Source organism: Molothrus ater, chromosome 1 (assembly GCF_012460135.2).
Source record: "Molothrus ater isolate BHLD 08-10-18 breed brown headed cowbird chromosome 1, BPBGC_Mater_1.1, whole genome shotgun sequence".
Taxonomy (NCBI): domain Eukaryota; kingdom Metazoa; phylum Chordata; class Aves; order Passeriformes; family Icteridae; genus Molothrus; species Molothrus ater.
This window is the reverse complement of record NC_050478.2, coordinates 8,619,572-8,636,683: the sequence shown is the minus strand read 5'-3', so window position 1 is coordinate 8,636,683 and position 17,112 is coordinate 8,619,572. Positions and strand designations below refer to the sequence as shown.

Sequence of the window (17,112 nt, the reverse complement as noted above, 5' to 3'; positions counted from 1 at the left end):
GGCAGTCCCAACATCACCTGGGAAAAAATAAGTAAGCTGTATTCTAATGTACCTTTTATAATTAATTTGTACAGCACTAATACACTGCTTTTTTAAAAGAAATGTTTCAAACAAATGACCATGAAGGACAGCAACTTCTGTTTTGAGCAATGACTAGTCACAGATTAAATCATAAAGAAGTGTTTAAAAACAGTGTCTGGAACACAAACAACACTCAAAAACTCAGAAATCAAACTACTGATTCCATAAATGATGGAAAAATGAACCAAAACTGATCAACTACCCTTCACAGCATCCATTTGAGACACCACCTGATGTGCTGGAGATCAAGTGGAAGCTTGTTGAATGAGAACATGAAGAAAGTTTACTAAGGTTTTTGCTGTTTAAGGAAAAGAAAATGTATTCTTTGAGATAAAGATTATTTTAAAAATAAGTTCTAAGTTCCAAAGCAAATAATGTCAAAACCCCCTGGGAATAAAACAGACATACCACACTGGCTATTCACAAGGGCCTGAGAGTAAGTCACCCTGATAGATAAAGTCTTAAACATACTAAATAAAACATAAATCATGTTTTACAATTCAGCTTCTTCAGACACGAATCCAAGAGTTATCTGAAAGACACCCAGCCAGTGCACTAAGGTGTTCTATCAAAAGAGAAAATCTTTGTGCATTAAAAATTAGCAAAGCCTTCATGGCACAAATTAGTCAGGTAGACACTGGTGCCACTTCATCTGGTACGTGGTGCCTCTTCAGACAGTTCCCAACTTCAGCTCTGAAACTCAAGTTGACCAAAGGTGTCTGTGAGCTGAGCACCAGCCCAGCTCACACCACACCCAGGGTGACAGCTTAAGGACAACAGCCAATTGAGAATTGATCCCAAGTTCCTGAGAGCCAAAGGCACACAGCTCCACTCAACAGGCTCTGCTCTCACTGCAGCAGCTGCAGAGGAGGATCCAGGCCATGGACAGAGGGGGAATGGCCTCAGAGCTGAGGAATCCCTCTCTTCTGCCTTTAGCAGAGGGAGGCAGGGTCTCCTCAGTTCTCTCTTCTCTCCAAATGCCCCACACTCCAGCCACAAATCTGGATGCTAGGGATAGCTCACAATTTCTGGCTGAAGAACACTGAGACCCTCTCTCTGCCACATTCCATCCCAAAGTGGGCATGACAATACTTTATCTCTGTATGTCCATTAAATACTGCACATGTGTTTCATGTAGTACTATTACTTCAGTGTTCATAAGTTAAATAAATGATGTTTGAAGCCAAAAGCTTCTATACATTTTTCTTCAGGCAAACACTGAAATATTTCAGACATGGAATGTGCTGGTGGACTCATAAGCTGATGGTCCAGACTTTTTCATCCCTTAATTTCCAGCTTCACACTCACTAATGCTCTGGCTTCTGTAACAGTCAGTTAGCAGCAGCCTTTATATAATGAAAAAGAAATACCTCTTACATTTTCTATTTAATCTCCTCTTCCTTGTTTTATCCCATCTTTCTTCACAGAACACAGGAATTGAAAGAGAAATTAGCCAAGATAACAAACACTGGATGAAGGACAGAAATCACAGCGGTCCCTCTTGTGTAATATAAAACCCTCCAGCTCCTTCCTCTGCACTGGGGCATCAGCAAGAATTAGTAAATTGGTCAGAAAACACATGAAAAGTTCAGGAGAGCCATGAGCAGCCTGTGAATAAAATCTTCTGTGACCCTCCTGTAAATGGATCAGTTTGCAAAGGAGACTGCTGTTTGTGAGACTGCTGTTTGTCCCAACTGTGACACTGGGACAGGAACTCTAGAAGAGGCCTCTTAACCACTTTAAAGCAAAGGCAGATGATAAAGCCAGACCTTCAGAAGGACTCTGCCAAAGAGGTTATTTAATCTATTCTTTAAACTGTTTAAAGAAAACATTCAGTTGGCACTTGCACAGGTCCAGGTTAATTCAAACTATGCTTTTAGACTGGATTACTGTGAACTACAGCCACGAGGACTGTGCAATTCAGACAAACAGAATTCACATCCTTAACTCCCAGATCCCACAAGTGCACTCTGGTTCTCAGCTGTGACACACCCCAGATCCACCATTTATTCAGTCCTTGTCAGTTACAAATAGCTCTCAAACACCATTCACACCAAGTCATCTCAAATGCTCAGAGAGTAACAGCTAAGACAACTTGATTGCTTGATTCAAGATTACTGTAAGGGTTAAAATAACTCTGTGTACACAACACACATTCATTCCCTTGTACCTTTTCCAGTACTCCCTCTCTAAACATTCCAGGAGTTAAGTTTTAAGAAAAAAAATAACTGAACAATAAGTTCTACCTTGAAATACTAAAATTGAGATTCAAGATTAAGGGAATTTAATCAGCCCCCACTCTAAGCAGGTTCAGTCCTGATCAACACTAGCCTGACACGGCACGACATTATTTCCTATAATTTAGGTCTCACACCATATGTTAACACGCTCATTACAACTTTGTTCAACCCTTCAATTATGTCCTCCTGCAGAAGGTTGTAAGAATTAACCATTACATGGTTACAAAGTCATTTCATCAGCCCCAAATTAACAACACCTGGTTTCCAATAGATTTAGGACTGCCAATTGATTAGCACTGATTGAAGTTCTTCCCATATTTGGAGCACACAGGCTCTCTGCACTGAGAGGTTTCTCTCCTAGATAAGATAGAAACTCAGTGACAAATTTTCCCTTCAGTTATGGCATGGCCCACTTCTGGTCTCTTCTTGCAAGAATTTAATTACTCTTCATGTTTCCACCCCTGTCACATTCAATGAGAAGAAACCATCCAGTTCAAAGTTCAAGGGGAATGCAGACTGCAAATATTTAATTCTAACCCCACTATCTTTTAGAAGCAAAGCAACCAGAAAAATCAGTTAACTATTATCCTTTGATTATGCAATCTTAAAAACAAGAGCAATTTCAAGTTATTACCTATCCAGAGATTCTTTATACAATGAAGAAAAGGCTGAATGAACTGTACATAGTCTGGAGTAAGTCTTTGATCTTTTTCAAATGGCTTGTCAAAATTGTCTAACCACTGCTGCATTGCTTTAAGTCAACATTTATACATAAACAAGTGAATTATAATAGCACAAAGGCATCTGACATGTAACAGCAAAAAAGGTAGTTCTGCAAGATAAAACGTTAGTCAGAAAGTAAATTTGTCTTCAGCTCAAGAGCTAACATACTACATTTAATAAAACAAACATGAGATATGTACACAGTGACATTTAATTCCTAATCCTAATATGACTGATAACCCATGCAAAATTTATAAAGTACTTCATAGGGGAAGTCCACTTTATAACCCAGTGAGCCATGGAAAGATGAAGCAACTTTCTCAGGGTCATGCAGCACCTTACTGCTGAAGTAGGAAAAAAACAGTCAGGGCAACCAAATGACAGTGCCAGACCCTCACAGTTAAGTCAGCCCTCCTCCTCCTTATGAAAATTTAATTATACTGACTCTTTTCTGGTGCACTGCTTATATAAATAAAAAGACAGCAAGCAGTTAAGTTTTTCCTGCAGGCTAAAGGAGCAAAAGGCCAACCAAAAAATGTTCAGTTTACTTTATTCCCTTTTAAAAACTGCTGCATTTAGATTAGTTAGGTTTGCAATACTTCTCAACTTGCAACCCCAAAAGTGAACAGAACTAAAATCTAATTTCACACTCAATTTAAATAAAAATTAATTTTCAAGTTTTCTACGCTGATGTAAACACACTTCAAAGATGCCAATTACAATGCCTTTACAGATATTCCTTATCCTCCAATTTATTTCCATCCCAAATTGTGTTTACGGGCAAATCAACTTAGTATCAAAGGAAAACAAATGCATGACACTTGTTTTCATAAAAAATAACAATTAAAACTGCTTTCAAAATGTAAATAAGATCTCCCCATAACACTAAAGTGAAGAAACTATTTCCTCTGAAAACCACAATATTTTTAGTTTTTAAAAAAGCTCAAAAATATTTTCTTGAAGATACAACATGAATTTACTTAATGAAACTGTGGGTTTACAACTCAGTTTTTTAAGACTTCACAGAAGAAATGCAGCAATGTAAAGACTGTTTCTCTGCAAAATACACATATCACAATTCCTCAGCCATAAGTCTGTAAGAAAAATATTCTGCATTAAAAACAACCAGATGCACACTGGGCAATCAAAAGTCACAGAAGGTTTCTGAAATTTGCTTCTTTCTAGCACATCTGATCTCTATGCCAGAGATACCACACAGATGTTCAGACATCTATTTTCCTTCTTCAGCACTGCACACATCAACACATTTTTATGTGTTTTATGTATTTGGGAAGTACAGTATACAGGTTTTTACTTGAAAATACTTTAGGTAATATTGCAACCTAGGTCTTTTGCTTATTTTGATACCTTGCTAACCATTTAAACTAGAAATTTAGTATAACAAAACTGAAATGATGAGGAAAGTTCTAGAAGCATATACTCTTCTCATTCATAGAGTTTAAAATAATTATGAAGTGAAATTAGCCTAGTGAGGCAGCTAAGTGTCTGGTTTGTTGTCAAAATTAGAAACATATAAGAAAGCAAGGTCATGCAATGCCAGTTCTATTTTTCAAATAAAAAACATGAGGGTGCTGAAATACCTTTAGTAATGATAAAAATGATTGCTGCATTTTACAATAAATACATATTACTGCTTTTTAAGCTTAGGGATTATTTCAAAAAGCCTTTTATTATATCAAATAAAATAAGGATTCTATTTATACAGAAAGAGTCAAGTAATAAAATGAAGCCCATATTCCTTAAGACAAGATGCATTCATGTCTTTCCCACTGGAGAGACTGGTTCAACAATTTTACAGTTAAACAGAATTAATTCTACTCTCAAAAATCCATTGACCTTAAGCTTTTAACAAACATTTTCAACTGCAGAGTGTATTGTCAATATTTACAAATCCTTAAAATTATATTTCACTAGAACAGCTTTTATTTGCTATATTAATATTTCCTTGCAAATGTATGCTTATCCATATCAGAGAAGAAGAAACAGCTGCTACTCACAGGAAATCTCTGGGGTCCTACAGCAGGTCTTGGCTGGGCAGGAACTGGCAGCAAGGGCACTGAAACACCAAGAAGCACCTTTTAACACCATTTGTTTTACCTAACAGTTGTAGTTATTTCCAAAAGCATTTGCAATAAAAAGCCATGATTAAAATCTGCTACTTTTACTCTCACATGTCACAGTTACTACAATTAACTTTGAGCAACCGTTCCCTCCCCTACAACATGCAACAGGGCAATTAGGATTCTCCTAGTTAATTTACATAATTTAGTTCTGCTTTTTCCAGAATTAAATTGCTCCTTGTTGCAGGAAGACAAACTAGAATAGTTATTCAGCCAAAGACATCCCTTAGACAAAGCTGACAGAGACACTAACAATAATTTCACGTTTCAAATAGAAGGATACATGATTAATTTGCCTTCTCAACTTCATGCCACTCAACATTTCCTAGGCATCTCCCAGTCTCACCACCAAACTACCTCAAGAAGCATGAACATGAGAGACACTAACTGGTAAAAATCACTGCTCATGAGGGTAAAATGAGGCAGGCAGCTGCAATTAACAGCACACAAAAACTACTTAGTCTGTCTGGCCTTGCCACCACAGTGGTGTGGGCAACTGAGATCACAGAACTGCTGATCTCAGATGAAAGACAGTGATTGCATAGAGATACCAAGAAGAATCAGGAAACCTTTTCTTGAAAAAATAACCTCTAAAACTAGTATTTCAGGGGGATTAACATGGATGATTTTCTCTTACAACTGCACTTTGAAATGCTAGTCACAAAAAGCTATTTCCCAAAACATTCACTTAATGTTATGGCAAAATGCACAAAGTGCTACAGCTGGATCACCCTGGGAACTGAACCTGTATTCCAATCTCAAATACAAAGTGTTATGACAGCTCTCCTGTTTTCCAGAGCACTTTTTATTTCATCTCACAGTTGTGTAAGTGGTTAAAAATACAAACATTTCCATGTTAAACAAAAGGCCTAGAGAAGTCCAATAAAGCATTTCCAACCTCACAATGTGTTTGCTCATTTACTAAAAGCTTTTAGTAAGATTCTTCTCCAGTTTGTTTTTAGCACTTCTGAAAGTGAGAGGGAAACATTTCCCAAGCAGGGTTAAACAGTGACTTTGCAGACAGCTACTGTGTCACACTTCAGAGCAGGAAAGATACTAAGAAATGCTTCTAATTTGAGAGAGAAGTTGGGTGCATTTCCCAACATAGAGCTGGCTAAGATGCCTCAAAAATCCCTTTTCCCTTGGTAACCAAGGCACAAGAACTAATGCATTAGTGTTTTGTTTTTCAGTTCATGTCCATGTCTGGCTTCTATCCACTTTCATTAAGTACTTGTGGTTTGCTGGTTCAGAGACTGATGGGGTAAACTAATTGCAGCAGTCTTTCAGCATGGGAGGACTGTGTGCAAGCTTTGTATCACATTACACCAGAAAATGACTGCAATAGTTTCATCCTGGCTTCTAATGAACATCTGTTGGTATCAAACAGCCATGGCCACACAGAAAAAAAAACGCTAAGATGCTCTTGACAGACCTAGTCCTAAAACAGTTCAGGTATTACAGGTCAAAGAGGCACTGAGAAAAATGGCATAAGGTGGGAAATGTAGAGAAATGTCAACTGAACTAGAGTCTATTTCAGTATTCTGCCTCCAGCAGTAGCATATAAATCCATATATTTATATATTTTCAACAAATTAATTTAATACTCATGAAAGATAGTAGTTCAAACTCTGTGCCCTTTCAATCCTTGGACACTTGCTTAAGCAGCAAAGAAGTCTCAAGCCCTCATTTTCTTGATGTCAAATATTCCATAGGTGTGAAAAGTATGTTTCAAAAATAATACACAGCATGTTGTAAAGGCACTATTTTAAGAAGATTAAATTGCTTCTTGCTATAAATTCCAACACTATACCGGAAAAGATGAAGAAGCAATTCCCACACTGATTATCCAGGAGAATTACAATGTGATTGTTCCCAAGACACCAAACAGTTTTCAAAAGGTGAATGGCACAGTGAGCTGCCATGAACTGCTCATTAGTTCATGTCAATTTTGGCAGCACCACAGGATCTCTGAAATAGTTACTGGTGGTATAAACATTTAAGGGGAAAAATGCAACACCTATTATCACAGGTTAAATCAGTACTTCACAGTGCATCTATGTACAGTTCTCCAGCATTAATAAATTGATCATACTCAAGTTTGGACACACATACAGCAAAAATTACTACCTACAACTCAAAAGTAATTTGCAGGATAGGACACAAAGAAAAGATAAAACTATGAGACAAGCTAAAAGATATGGGATTCAAATGCCACAGGAGGCACAGCTGAACACCAACTGCACAGTACCTGCAGCATGTATCCACAGAGACTCATCTTTTAGGGGTTTGAAAGACCAAGTCCTTAATCATTTATGAAGCTTCAAAGACTAAAAATAGGACCAATCCATTTGAAACAAAACTGACTTGAAAGTAACTGTTTTTTTCAAATCAGGATTCAAGGCTGGGCAGGGAGATGGTGGCCACTGTAAAGAGATTTGCCTTTGAAACATCAAAGGAATAAGCCAATGATAGGATTCTTCAACAGTGTTTCTACTCCTTTTCAGGCTGAAGTAGCTGTCTACTAAGAGCTCTTATAGATGGTATTTTATTCACATGAAAATTTTGTAACAATTTACAGGAGGTTTGAGTCTATTTTAGAAAATACTGATACAGTCGAAGAATTTCAAGACTAAGTCAAACCAAAAAGATGTTTTAAAAGTGTATTTCTATGATCTGCAGTTAGCAAAAGTGTCCCTGGTGCTGACAATTAGAAGTGTGTGAGCTTTATCCTGCCATAAAATTAGAGAGGGAAAAATGCCAGTCTACACTAAAACATGACAGCACACCATTAAAATTACCAGAACCTAAGTGTGCATATCATGCACTTCCAGACATGGCATTTTTAGCTTCCAGGCATCACATTTTCAACAAGAGAATCCCAATAAACTTTGCACCTATCTGACTGTATTCTCCAATGTGTAAAGCCCCTCATGTATCTGGAAATACGTTCAGCCAAGAAGGGGCAGGACATCATGAAGAACGCAAAGACAATTTGATCTTTCATCCTTCCCATTACCCTGAAAGAAATGATGCTGCAAGTGGAACACATCCTTTTGTTGCCAACCACCAGTCTCTGCCTACTGGGGCTTCAAGTAGATGGATTAAAGGAAGACTTTTTAAGAGGAAGCTTGGAGCAGCACTTCCTACACTGGAATTTCTATCTACCATTTGCCTGCAGTGACTGCTTTAAAATTCACCTTAATATGCAAATACCATTGAATATGTTAGAATTATGCTCATTTGTCGCAGACATCTTTTCATGTAAAATCTTTTCTTTAGGATTTTTTTCTTCTTGAGAAGCTGAGAGCTTCAGAGACAAAATGTAAACAATGGTTATCTGCTGCTGTGGAATGCAACAGGTGGATCTTTCATTGGCTCATCTTACATGTTTATAATTAAAGGCCAATCACAGCACAGCTGTCTCGGAGAGAGTCCGAGACAGCTGCCTTTGTTATGATTCTTGCTGATTCTATTCTTAGCTTAGCTATCCTTCTAAGATGAAACCTTTTCTTCTATTCTTTTAGTATAGTTTTAATGTAATATTTGGCTTAAAATAATAAATCAAGCCTTCTGAAATATGGAGTCAGATCTCTTCTCTCATCCTAAGACCCCTGTGACCACCGCCACACTCATTTATCTACAGAAAGCTCCTCATTTCCAACACATTTTCACATTTTCCTTATGTGTGTGTTTACTTTCATGTAACCTAACTGTACTGCTACAGATTAAGACTGAGATGGCCACTACTCTCAGTCACTGCAGGAGACTCAGCTTCCAATACATGCTCTCTAATCAAGAATATGAAATTTCTACAGTGACTTAAAAGATTGTATTTAATAGTATGCTGCACACCTATTAGCAGAAAAATTCAGTAGTCTTGGCAAGGACTCTTTCAGTAAAATGAATGGCACAAAGGTATTCCATAGGAAGCAGCTGCCATGAATACACAGAGCAAAAAATGTCCTTGCTGAATGCAGGTTTTAACACCATTCAACAATCTCAACTCTCTCTCCAGGGCTGCTCAGTCTAAGAGAACACCTGAACTTCTACAAGTCAAGAAATGAACGTGCACATAAAGTCAGCAGATGTAAGATCTAAAAAAAAAAACCCAAAAACCTAATAACACCCTCCCCTTTACAAATCCAGTACTGAAGATCTCCTAACCTGCAGGAGGTACACAACTTTCTGGAAATGAGGATATGCATGAAGACTGAAAAACAGACTGTGAACAAGATCAAGCAAGAGACCTGCAACAGCTACAGTGCCACAGACACAGTGGTAAAGCTGAGAAGAGCCTGAAGCTGCTCAGCAATGTGAAAAAAGACTCCTCAGACAGAGGGAAGAAAATACACTGGGATAGTTCTGACATTAGGCAAAAGCACACACCCTCAGCAGCCATTCCCAAGATCGCGATCACGTTATTGCTTAGCTAGATAGAAAAGATCTAGTACTGTTTCACAGGGACAGAGAAAAGGCATAGAATAATCTAAAGGCAATTTTTGCTTCTCATTAAACAGTAACTTACTTTGGTAGTGCTAGATAAATGCACAGAAGGTACAAATCTGCAAGTAAAGATTCTTTTGGAGTGTTTCCAGATAATCTGTCCTGATGCATAATTTTGTGGGAAGCACCACAGGGAAAAGCAAAATAAATTCTCTGACAAAGCCGTATGTGAGCAGCAAAACAGACCTCCATACTCTGGCAATGTTCTACCCTGCCAAATTCCTGTTTTTCAAAGATAGCACTGGCTTGGAGTTCTGCTGATGTGAAGTGGGGGAAAATACAGAAAACTTAATGGCAAATATGTATAAATATTTATGTATTTCTTTAGTCTGTCTTGTCCCAACATAATGAGAAATCAGAGCTGTGCAGGTATCTTTTTATAACCCTCTTTGGGATTAAACACTTCCTAAATAAGCAGTAGTAAGAACAGCTTTGCTGAGAGCTACCCTAAGAAGTGCAGCTCAAATGTTTGTGTTAGCTTAGAGAAAACACGTATTTGCAAATCAAAACAATTACAGATGTGCTTCTGTGAAAGGAGAATTGAGGGCATGTATCTTGTCAAGAAAGGACAGCAACTGGTATCTTTCACAGAGCAATTACATTGCAAGGAGTGCCTCAGTACCCTCTCACCAAAACTGGTAGACAGTCCTGGTAAATTTACAAATTGCAGTACTTTCCTAGTTTTGAAAAATTACATTTATTGTTTTTTGAAAAGCACATTCTTTTTAGTTTCCATTTTCCATGCTCTTCTCAAGCTTTACATTAGAATATCAAACATGGTAAAAGCTGAAAAGGCTTTGCTTGTTCAGCTGGCCACAGTCCAACAACATTATGTCTTACTTCAGGCAAAACATTTGTTTCAAGCTTCAAGAAAAAAAACCAGCAGCCTGAAGCGCATTTCCATGAAGTAATAAACAAACAAATTGTTCCATCTCTGGCAAAGAACAAGATGAGTCACGCTTGCATGACTGGCAAGGTGTTCAGAGAGCTCACCTTGTACAGGCGTCACCACGGTCCCCTTGAAATGCGGATTGATGTGGATGTTCTTCGGCTGCTGGGGGGTCACTGGAGGGGGAGTCATCATTATTCGAGGTGTTTCTATCTGAGGGGGCATATGTAGCCCTGGAGGAGGAGAAGAATGATGCTGATGCTGTAAAGGAAGCAGAGATTGTAACTGTTGCTGCTGCTGCTGTTGTTGTTGCTGCTGCTGTTGCTGTTGTTGTTGTTGTTGCTGCTGCTGTTGCTGCTGGAACAGACTCATAACAGGTTGCTGGTGTGTTGGAATTAACCTCTGTGAGTGAGTCTAAAGTCAGACAAAAGAACAGAGTCACTAGGCTTTAAAGTTAAAATATCCTGACATAAATGAGCACAAAACCAAGACATCTCTGGAGAACAATTAAGGCCAATTATGAACAGAAAAAATTCTTTTCCCTATAACCAACTGGATCCACCAAAAACCATCAGCACAGGAAAGCAAAGGAGCAATCAAAAACATTCATGTGAAGGAGAAGGCAACAAAGAGCAAAGAAGCACAGGGAATGCAGACACATTCACTCATTTTTAACAGTGAAGCTGTCTGGTTTCATATATAGTCAGGGCTCTGCATAGGTCAGTGTTATTAACTGCAATAAGGTTTATGTGGAGATCACTAGAAATCTGAGTCCTAGTACCAAAACAAATCCACTACCTCTTCTCTCATGTATACAAAAGCCTCTCTCGGATAACAGACCTAGCACTAGCAACAAAAGTTAGAATACAAATTCAGGCATCAGTGCAGCACAAATTCAAATATTCTTTAATATCAGGGCAGTTTTTTCTTCAAGCAGTATAATATCTATACTGCTTGAAGAAAAAACTCATTTGAAGACATCATTTAAAAGTATCCTTCCAGACATAGAAGAAAGTCTCTTGCTGCTCAACTCTCAGAAACAAATGGCCAAAATCAGTGCTAATAAAAAAATAGTGTCTCTTTTCAGAGAAATTCTTCTGCCTCTGAGTCACTGTTACTAGATCTCAGTCCTACACCAGCAACTTGCAAGAGACAGCGCAAGAAGAGGCCCAAGGAGGCAACCTTTTAGCAACAAAGGTGTGACAGACTGTTTCCTGCTTCTTTCAGTGTACATAAAGCAAAGCAGCTACATAGTATGCACAAGAGGACACTGTGATGAACATAAAAATATTTACATTTAAAATCAAAATAGCTTGCAAGGACTGCAGCAAAACAGAAAAAAAATATCCAACTTTCACTGCTTAAAAAGCACGAAATTTACTACTGCAGGGCTCTCAAGCACTGAGATATCCACCGACTCCTGCCAGTGACCAGCACCTACTTACTGCTGTTGGAAAAAATCACCTTTGTTTAACACAGATGACTTTGTCCTGCAAAGATATATAAAGACTTTATTCTACAGTCTCAGCTTCCAGTATATTTTATGACAGTGAACAAAAATAATCAAGAGGTGCTGACCTCTTGATCACTTGCTGGAGATGTTTTTGGTTTTTTAAGGTTTTTTTGATGGAAAAAGTAAAGTCTTAATATTGTGATACAAAGCACAGCAGAGAAATAGAAAGTAGTGACAAAGCTAAATTTCATTTGAAATTCCAAAATAATAACTTATCTAGTAGGGAAGTGCTGATTACTGTCCTCGGGTTTTATTTACCTCCATAGTAGCACAGCTTATATGCAAATAGATTTTTTTAAAAAAGTATCAGCAAAAATATTACCTTGACAGAACCCAAGAAGAATTTTACAGAATTGTATTTTTTAAACTACATTATTTTAAATAAAGAGGGACTGAACATGTTTCCATGTTGCATTGAAACTTTTCAGAGGAATTATTCAGTTTTTCCTCCATCCTCATGCAAACCAGCAGATTAGTCTGACTATGACTCATCAGTCAAAATGCACTTTTCATTTGGAGGTCTTGAGATTGCTCAAGGTGAAGCCAGTAACAGGACTAAGCACATTCTTTACAGTCATCATATCACACAAAGCCCATACTGCCTAACAGTGCCCTGAAAGAGCAGAAGGTCTACACTGGAATATATATCCCATCTTTGCAAAGATTCATGATTTAAAATGCATTTCTCCACAACTTCCTCCAAGGGTGCTCAAAGAATACTAAGGATTGAAAGGTACCATTGATGGCTGGTTTGGCAGCAGTGCAGGCCTGTGATCCTTCATTCTTCCCCTATCATTATTGTCTCTCCTTTGATCTCCCATTCCATGGCACATCACTGAGCCTCCTCTTCTCCCTCCTCTCCTGGAGCCGTATCGCCCCTGCTTAAGCTGCCTCTCCCTCTCTTCAAACTCACGTAGTGCTGCTTGGGCTTCTGCAGAAAGCTCTGTTGAGAGAGAAATGGGGAAAATTATTTCAGCTTTGTGCTGAAAAGGTGGAGCACACATTGACAAATAGAACACTGCCAGAACTACAGAAGAATCCCTGCTAACATAAAATTTGCAGGCACTTTGATCTCCTTTAGGTGGCATATTAACATTTTGTTAAAGACACTTTTAAAAGGAAAAAGCACAGATACTTCTGTCCTCTGCACAGGCAAAAAACAGCAGATAAATGAAACAAACATGAACAAAAAGCTTTGGTTGTTTTCTTTTTCAAGATGGTATTGAAGGCTGCCTTTCTGCTCTAAGAGGAGGCTGTGACTCCCCTCAAAGTTTTGTTATCTTTAACATCTCACTTATCTGCAGATGTCAGGCAAGACAATGAATCTGCAGCAAACTTTACAGTAAAAGATCTGCTGAGTCTTCCATATAAACAGATTTTATGCACCAGACTCTTCTGCACATTGGCCTATTCCAAAGAAGAACATTCTGCTTGCTGAAGTCTTTCTAGTACATAAATACTTAATTTTTGTTTTACTGTATGTGGTTTAAGAACCAACTGTACTTCACAAGTAGTAATTCCACTGAAGAGAGAGCACACAGTAAAATCTGTGCTCAGTTCAAGTCAAACATATGGTGCTGATAACACCCACCCAACTCACACCACAGGTACACACCAGAAAACACCTGGTACTCAGCAAAGATGACAAATTTGCTTGAAACCTTTGGATAGTGCTGACAACATTAAGCAAGAAATAATGCAGTAATAGACCCAGGTACTGAAATCACAGAACAGGTCTACAACAGACTTCAGAAAACCCACCATGAAAGTATAAGCAGAACCACTCACCAGATTTCACTCACTTACAAGGGGTAATAAACTTTAACTCAAACATGCAGCTGAATCTTTTGACACGTGTTAGTCAGATCCTTTGTTACCCCTAATATTGATTTCTGCCTCTAACAATGCAAAAAACAAATACACTCGTGACAAATAAAAGCATATTTTGAATTAATATGGTAATTACTTGTCAATACTACACACAGTGGCCATAATATCAGAATTAAAGTAATTAGTATCTGGCAGGAGACATTTCTACTATGTCTCCACACCATGAGATATCCTCTCCCAAGAATACATAACTAAATCAATTAGAAAACTCTAACAATTTCTTGTGAGTCTAAAGGCCAAAGCTACTTAAATCACCACCATCTTTAACATCTTCATAAGTAATCTCTGTTAGTCTTTGAAGTTGAGGATTGACAGAAGGGCAGAAAAGGGTGAGCACTAAGCATTCCCTCTGCGGCAGTTGCTCTTACTTTGCTACAAAAACTACCTGCACGACTGAGCTGCAAAGACTGTAAATTTGCATGTCCCAGTTTTCAGAAGTATTCAGCACCTCCACAAAGCAGGAGCTTTTCAATTTTTACAAGTTCTGAACTTGCTGATGGCCTGTAAGAACACAGCAAACAGGACAGACTTCTAAAAGCCCAGGATCTGCCCAAGTTTCCTATTTCATTTTTGCACATTGGTGATGAGACAAGTTTCTCTACCTCCGTTTCTCTCCACTCTGACACCAAAATTGAATGGCATAACAAATACTCTTATGAAATGCAACCTTTGCCCTCAAGGCATAGCAGAGCCCAAGACATTCAGGCTTTATGAGGAAAATCTTACAGAATGTTTAGAATGAGGGAAGGAACCACAGTCCCTCAAGTCTTAGTATGAAATGTGCATTTCTGACAAAAATTAAGAGAAATGTACTCTTGCCCAAAGCAATTAAAAACATTAGATGCAACTAAAACAACTGCCGTAGCCACCTTTGGCTGCCAGGGATCAAAAATGCTGGTTAGATGGGAAAAACCATCTAGCTTTTATTTCAGGTCTTCTTCCTCTCCACACCTGAAGCAAGTAGTGTTTCTTCAGAAACCCACAAACATGGAAGGGCAAATGTGGGCTTTGACTTGACCTGCCTGAATGACAGACCCCGACTCTCCTTACATTCAAGAGGGAAAATAGTGCCACAATGCTGCAAAAGAGTCTCTCTATCCCTTATCCAGAAATGATCCAAGTCCTGCAGGGCATCCTGAGCATTCTGCTGCTTGGACAGTTGTTTTGTTCTCCCAGAAATGGGACAGGCAGGAAAATTTCTCTGACATCTTCCACACTACAACCCTGAACTCAGCAAGGCTGGAGTCTGGAAAATAAAGTTCAGTCATTGCAACAAGTACCTACCAATGATGGTCAAGCAAGATAAGAAGCAAGCTCCTATTAAATAGCTTAGAAATCACATGTGAGGAAAGCAATTTTTAATGAACCTGGGAACCGAGCTAGGCTTCCTAAAAAGCAAGACTATGGCCAAGTCTCTCAGCCTCCTAAGCACACACTGAAGGACACTGAATAGACACAAGAATGAGCTGCTCCAAACACAATTACTTCAGAGCACTGTGCTGATTAAGCTTGGGGAAGGGATGACAACATCCATGCAAAGTCAAGTCTGTCAATCTTGGATGTGCAGAATCACTCCCTTTAAAATACATAAGTTGTTTTCCTCCTCACTTTACATAAAATTTCTCAAATTTTTAAGGCCTTAAAGGCACAGCTCACACTCTCAATTTTTCAGCCAGAGTAGGGGCCAACTTTGGAAAAAATCCCAAACAAAACCACACACAAATTCACATTCATACTACACCTATGACCACAGAAGTACAATATAACAACTGGATTTTAAAAATAAGATGATTACATCAAGTATATTTCCTCCACAACATGCCACTGCTTAGACACCTAAGTGCAGGTTCAGAACCCTCTTGCAGAAGTTAAGACTGATGCCATGAGCACCTCAAGTGCTGCATGTAGCTACATATCACCCACAACACATCAAAATATCATCAGCTCTACTATGAGGGGGGCTGCATATTGAATTTGAGAGCACTGTGTCCCACACACAGAGATCAAGCAGAGCAGAAGTCATGGGAGATGGTTTTGCAAGGAGGGAAGCAACAGAAACAGTCCCTGTTTCCCTGAAAGCAACCTCAGACTGCTCAAGAAAAGAGGGGATGAGCAGAGGAAGAAGAGATTCTCCTTCCCTCCCTAGGCTCTTCCAAAGCACAGCCAGGTGTTCATTCACATGAATACAGCTCCTCCCTGGCTAAGAACTCATGCACAACTACAAACACATATTCATTTACATATATATGCAATTTGTTGTCATTTCTTTTCTCCTCATCATCCAGATCTGCAAACTGATTATACCCTGTGCTTTCTGGACACAGAGCAACTGGACAAATTTAGAACATTCACCTTAACTTCTCAGCCCTGCCTGAAATCTCAGACATGAGGCATCACAGTGCACATAAGCCAACTAAGCAGGGCATAACAAGAAGTACTGCCACAGCCAAATGACCTTTGTTAGCACTTTGCAATTGGTTCTGCAGAAGTCTAAGGGTTTGAGTTGTGTATTTTTGATTAGATAGAAAAGGAATACTTTAGTTTGGTAATACCAAAGACATTTTTCCTCTTCACTTTCCTTAAGATCTAACTGCCTCCAGAGAATAATGACAATTTCTATTCTAAGAAGGCTTCACCAACAGGCACTAAAAGAAGATAATGTACTTCTTATCAAAGGTGACAAACTTGGTATTGCTAGAAATCAATTGCAGAGCTGTCCTACAATACCCATCTTCTGAACTTTGAAAATCCATTCTTTACATTATCTTGGATGAATAAATGTTTAGGAAAGATCTTAGCTACATTACTGAGAACACTGTATTTTTACATCTTTTTTACCAGCACAAACTTGGTCTCATCTTGACTGTACGTTCTCACACACACAGTTAATGCAGTGAATCAGCAATTATTTTTCTAGTGTCTCTAAGTGTCAAGATTAATTTCACTATTGCTGGTAATAAAATGGTTTCAAATGACATCTTTAATCAGTAAGTAAGAATGCACTCCTCCAATAGAGACAAGCTGTCACAAAAGGTCACCAAAATGTGACAGGATGGAAATTACGTTTGTAACTTCAACTGAAATGTTAATTCCTCCTTAAGTGTTTTCTGAACTATGTTCATATTTTAGAGT

The 17,112-nt window shown here is 38.4% G+C and overlaps 1 protein-coding gene across 5 annotated transcripts in view; it reads right to left on the bottom strand.

Moving 5' to 3' along the window:
• RBM33 (RNA binding motif protein 33) overlaps positions 1 to 17,112 on the bottom strand; it is a 99,832-nt gene that overhangs the window by 52,552 nt on the left and 30,168 nt on the right. For 4 of the 5 annotated variants that reach the window (XM_036399917.2, XM_036399926.2, XM_036399940.2 and 1 more), the window contains exons 8-10: positions 12,828 to 13,033; positions 10,682 to 10,838; positions 5,063 to 5,121 (exon numbers count right to left, since the gene is read on the bottom strand). In XM_036399917.2, the coding sequence (XP_036255810.1) occupies positions 5,063 to 5,121; positions 10,682 to 10,838; positions 12,828 to 13,033 (422 nt within the window). Of the gene's footprint in view, positions 1 to 5,062; positions 5,122 to 10,681; positions 10,992 to 12,827; positions 13,034 to 17,112 lie in introns of all 5 variants that reach the window. The other variant, XM_036399908.2, reaches the window with a different exon arrangement.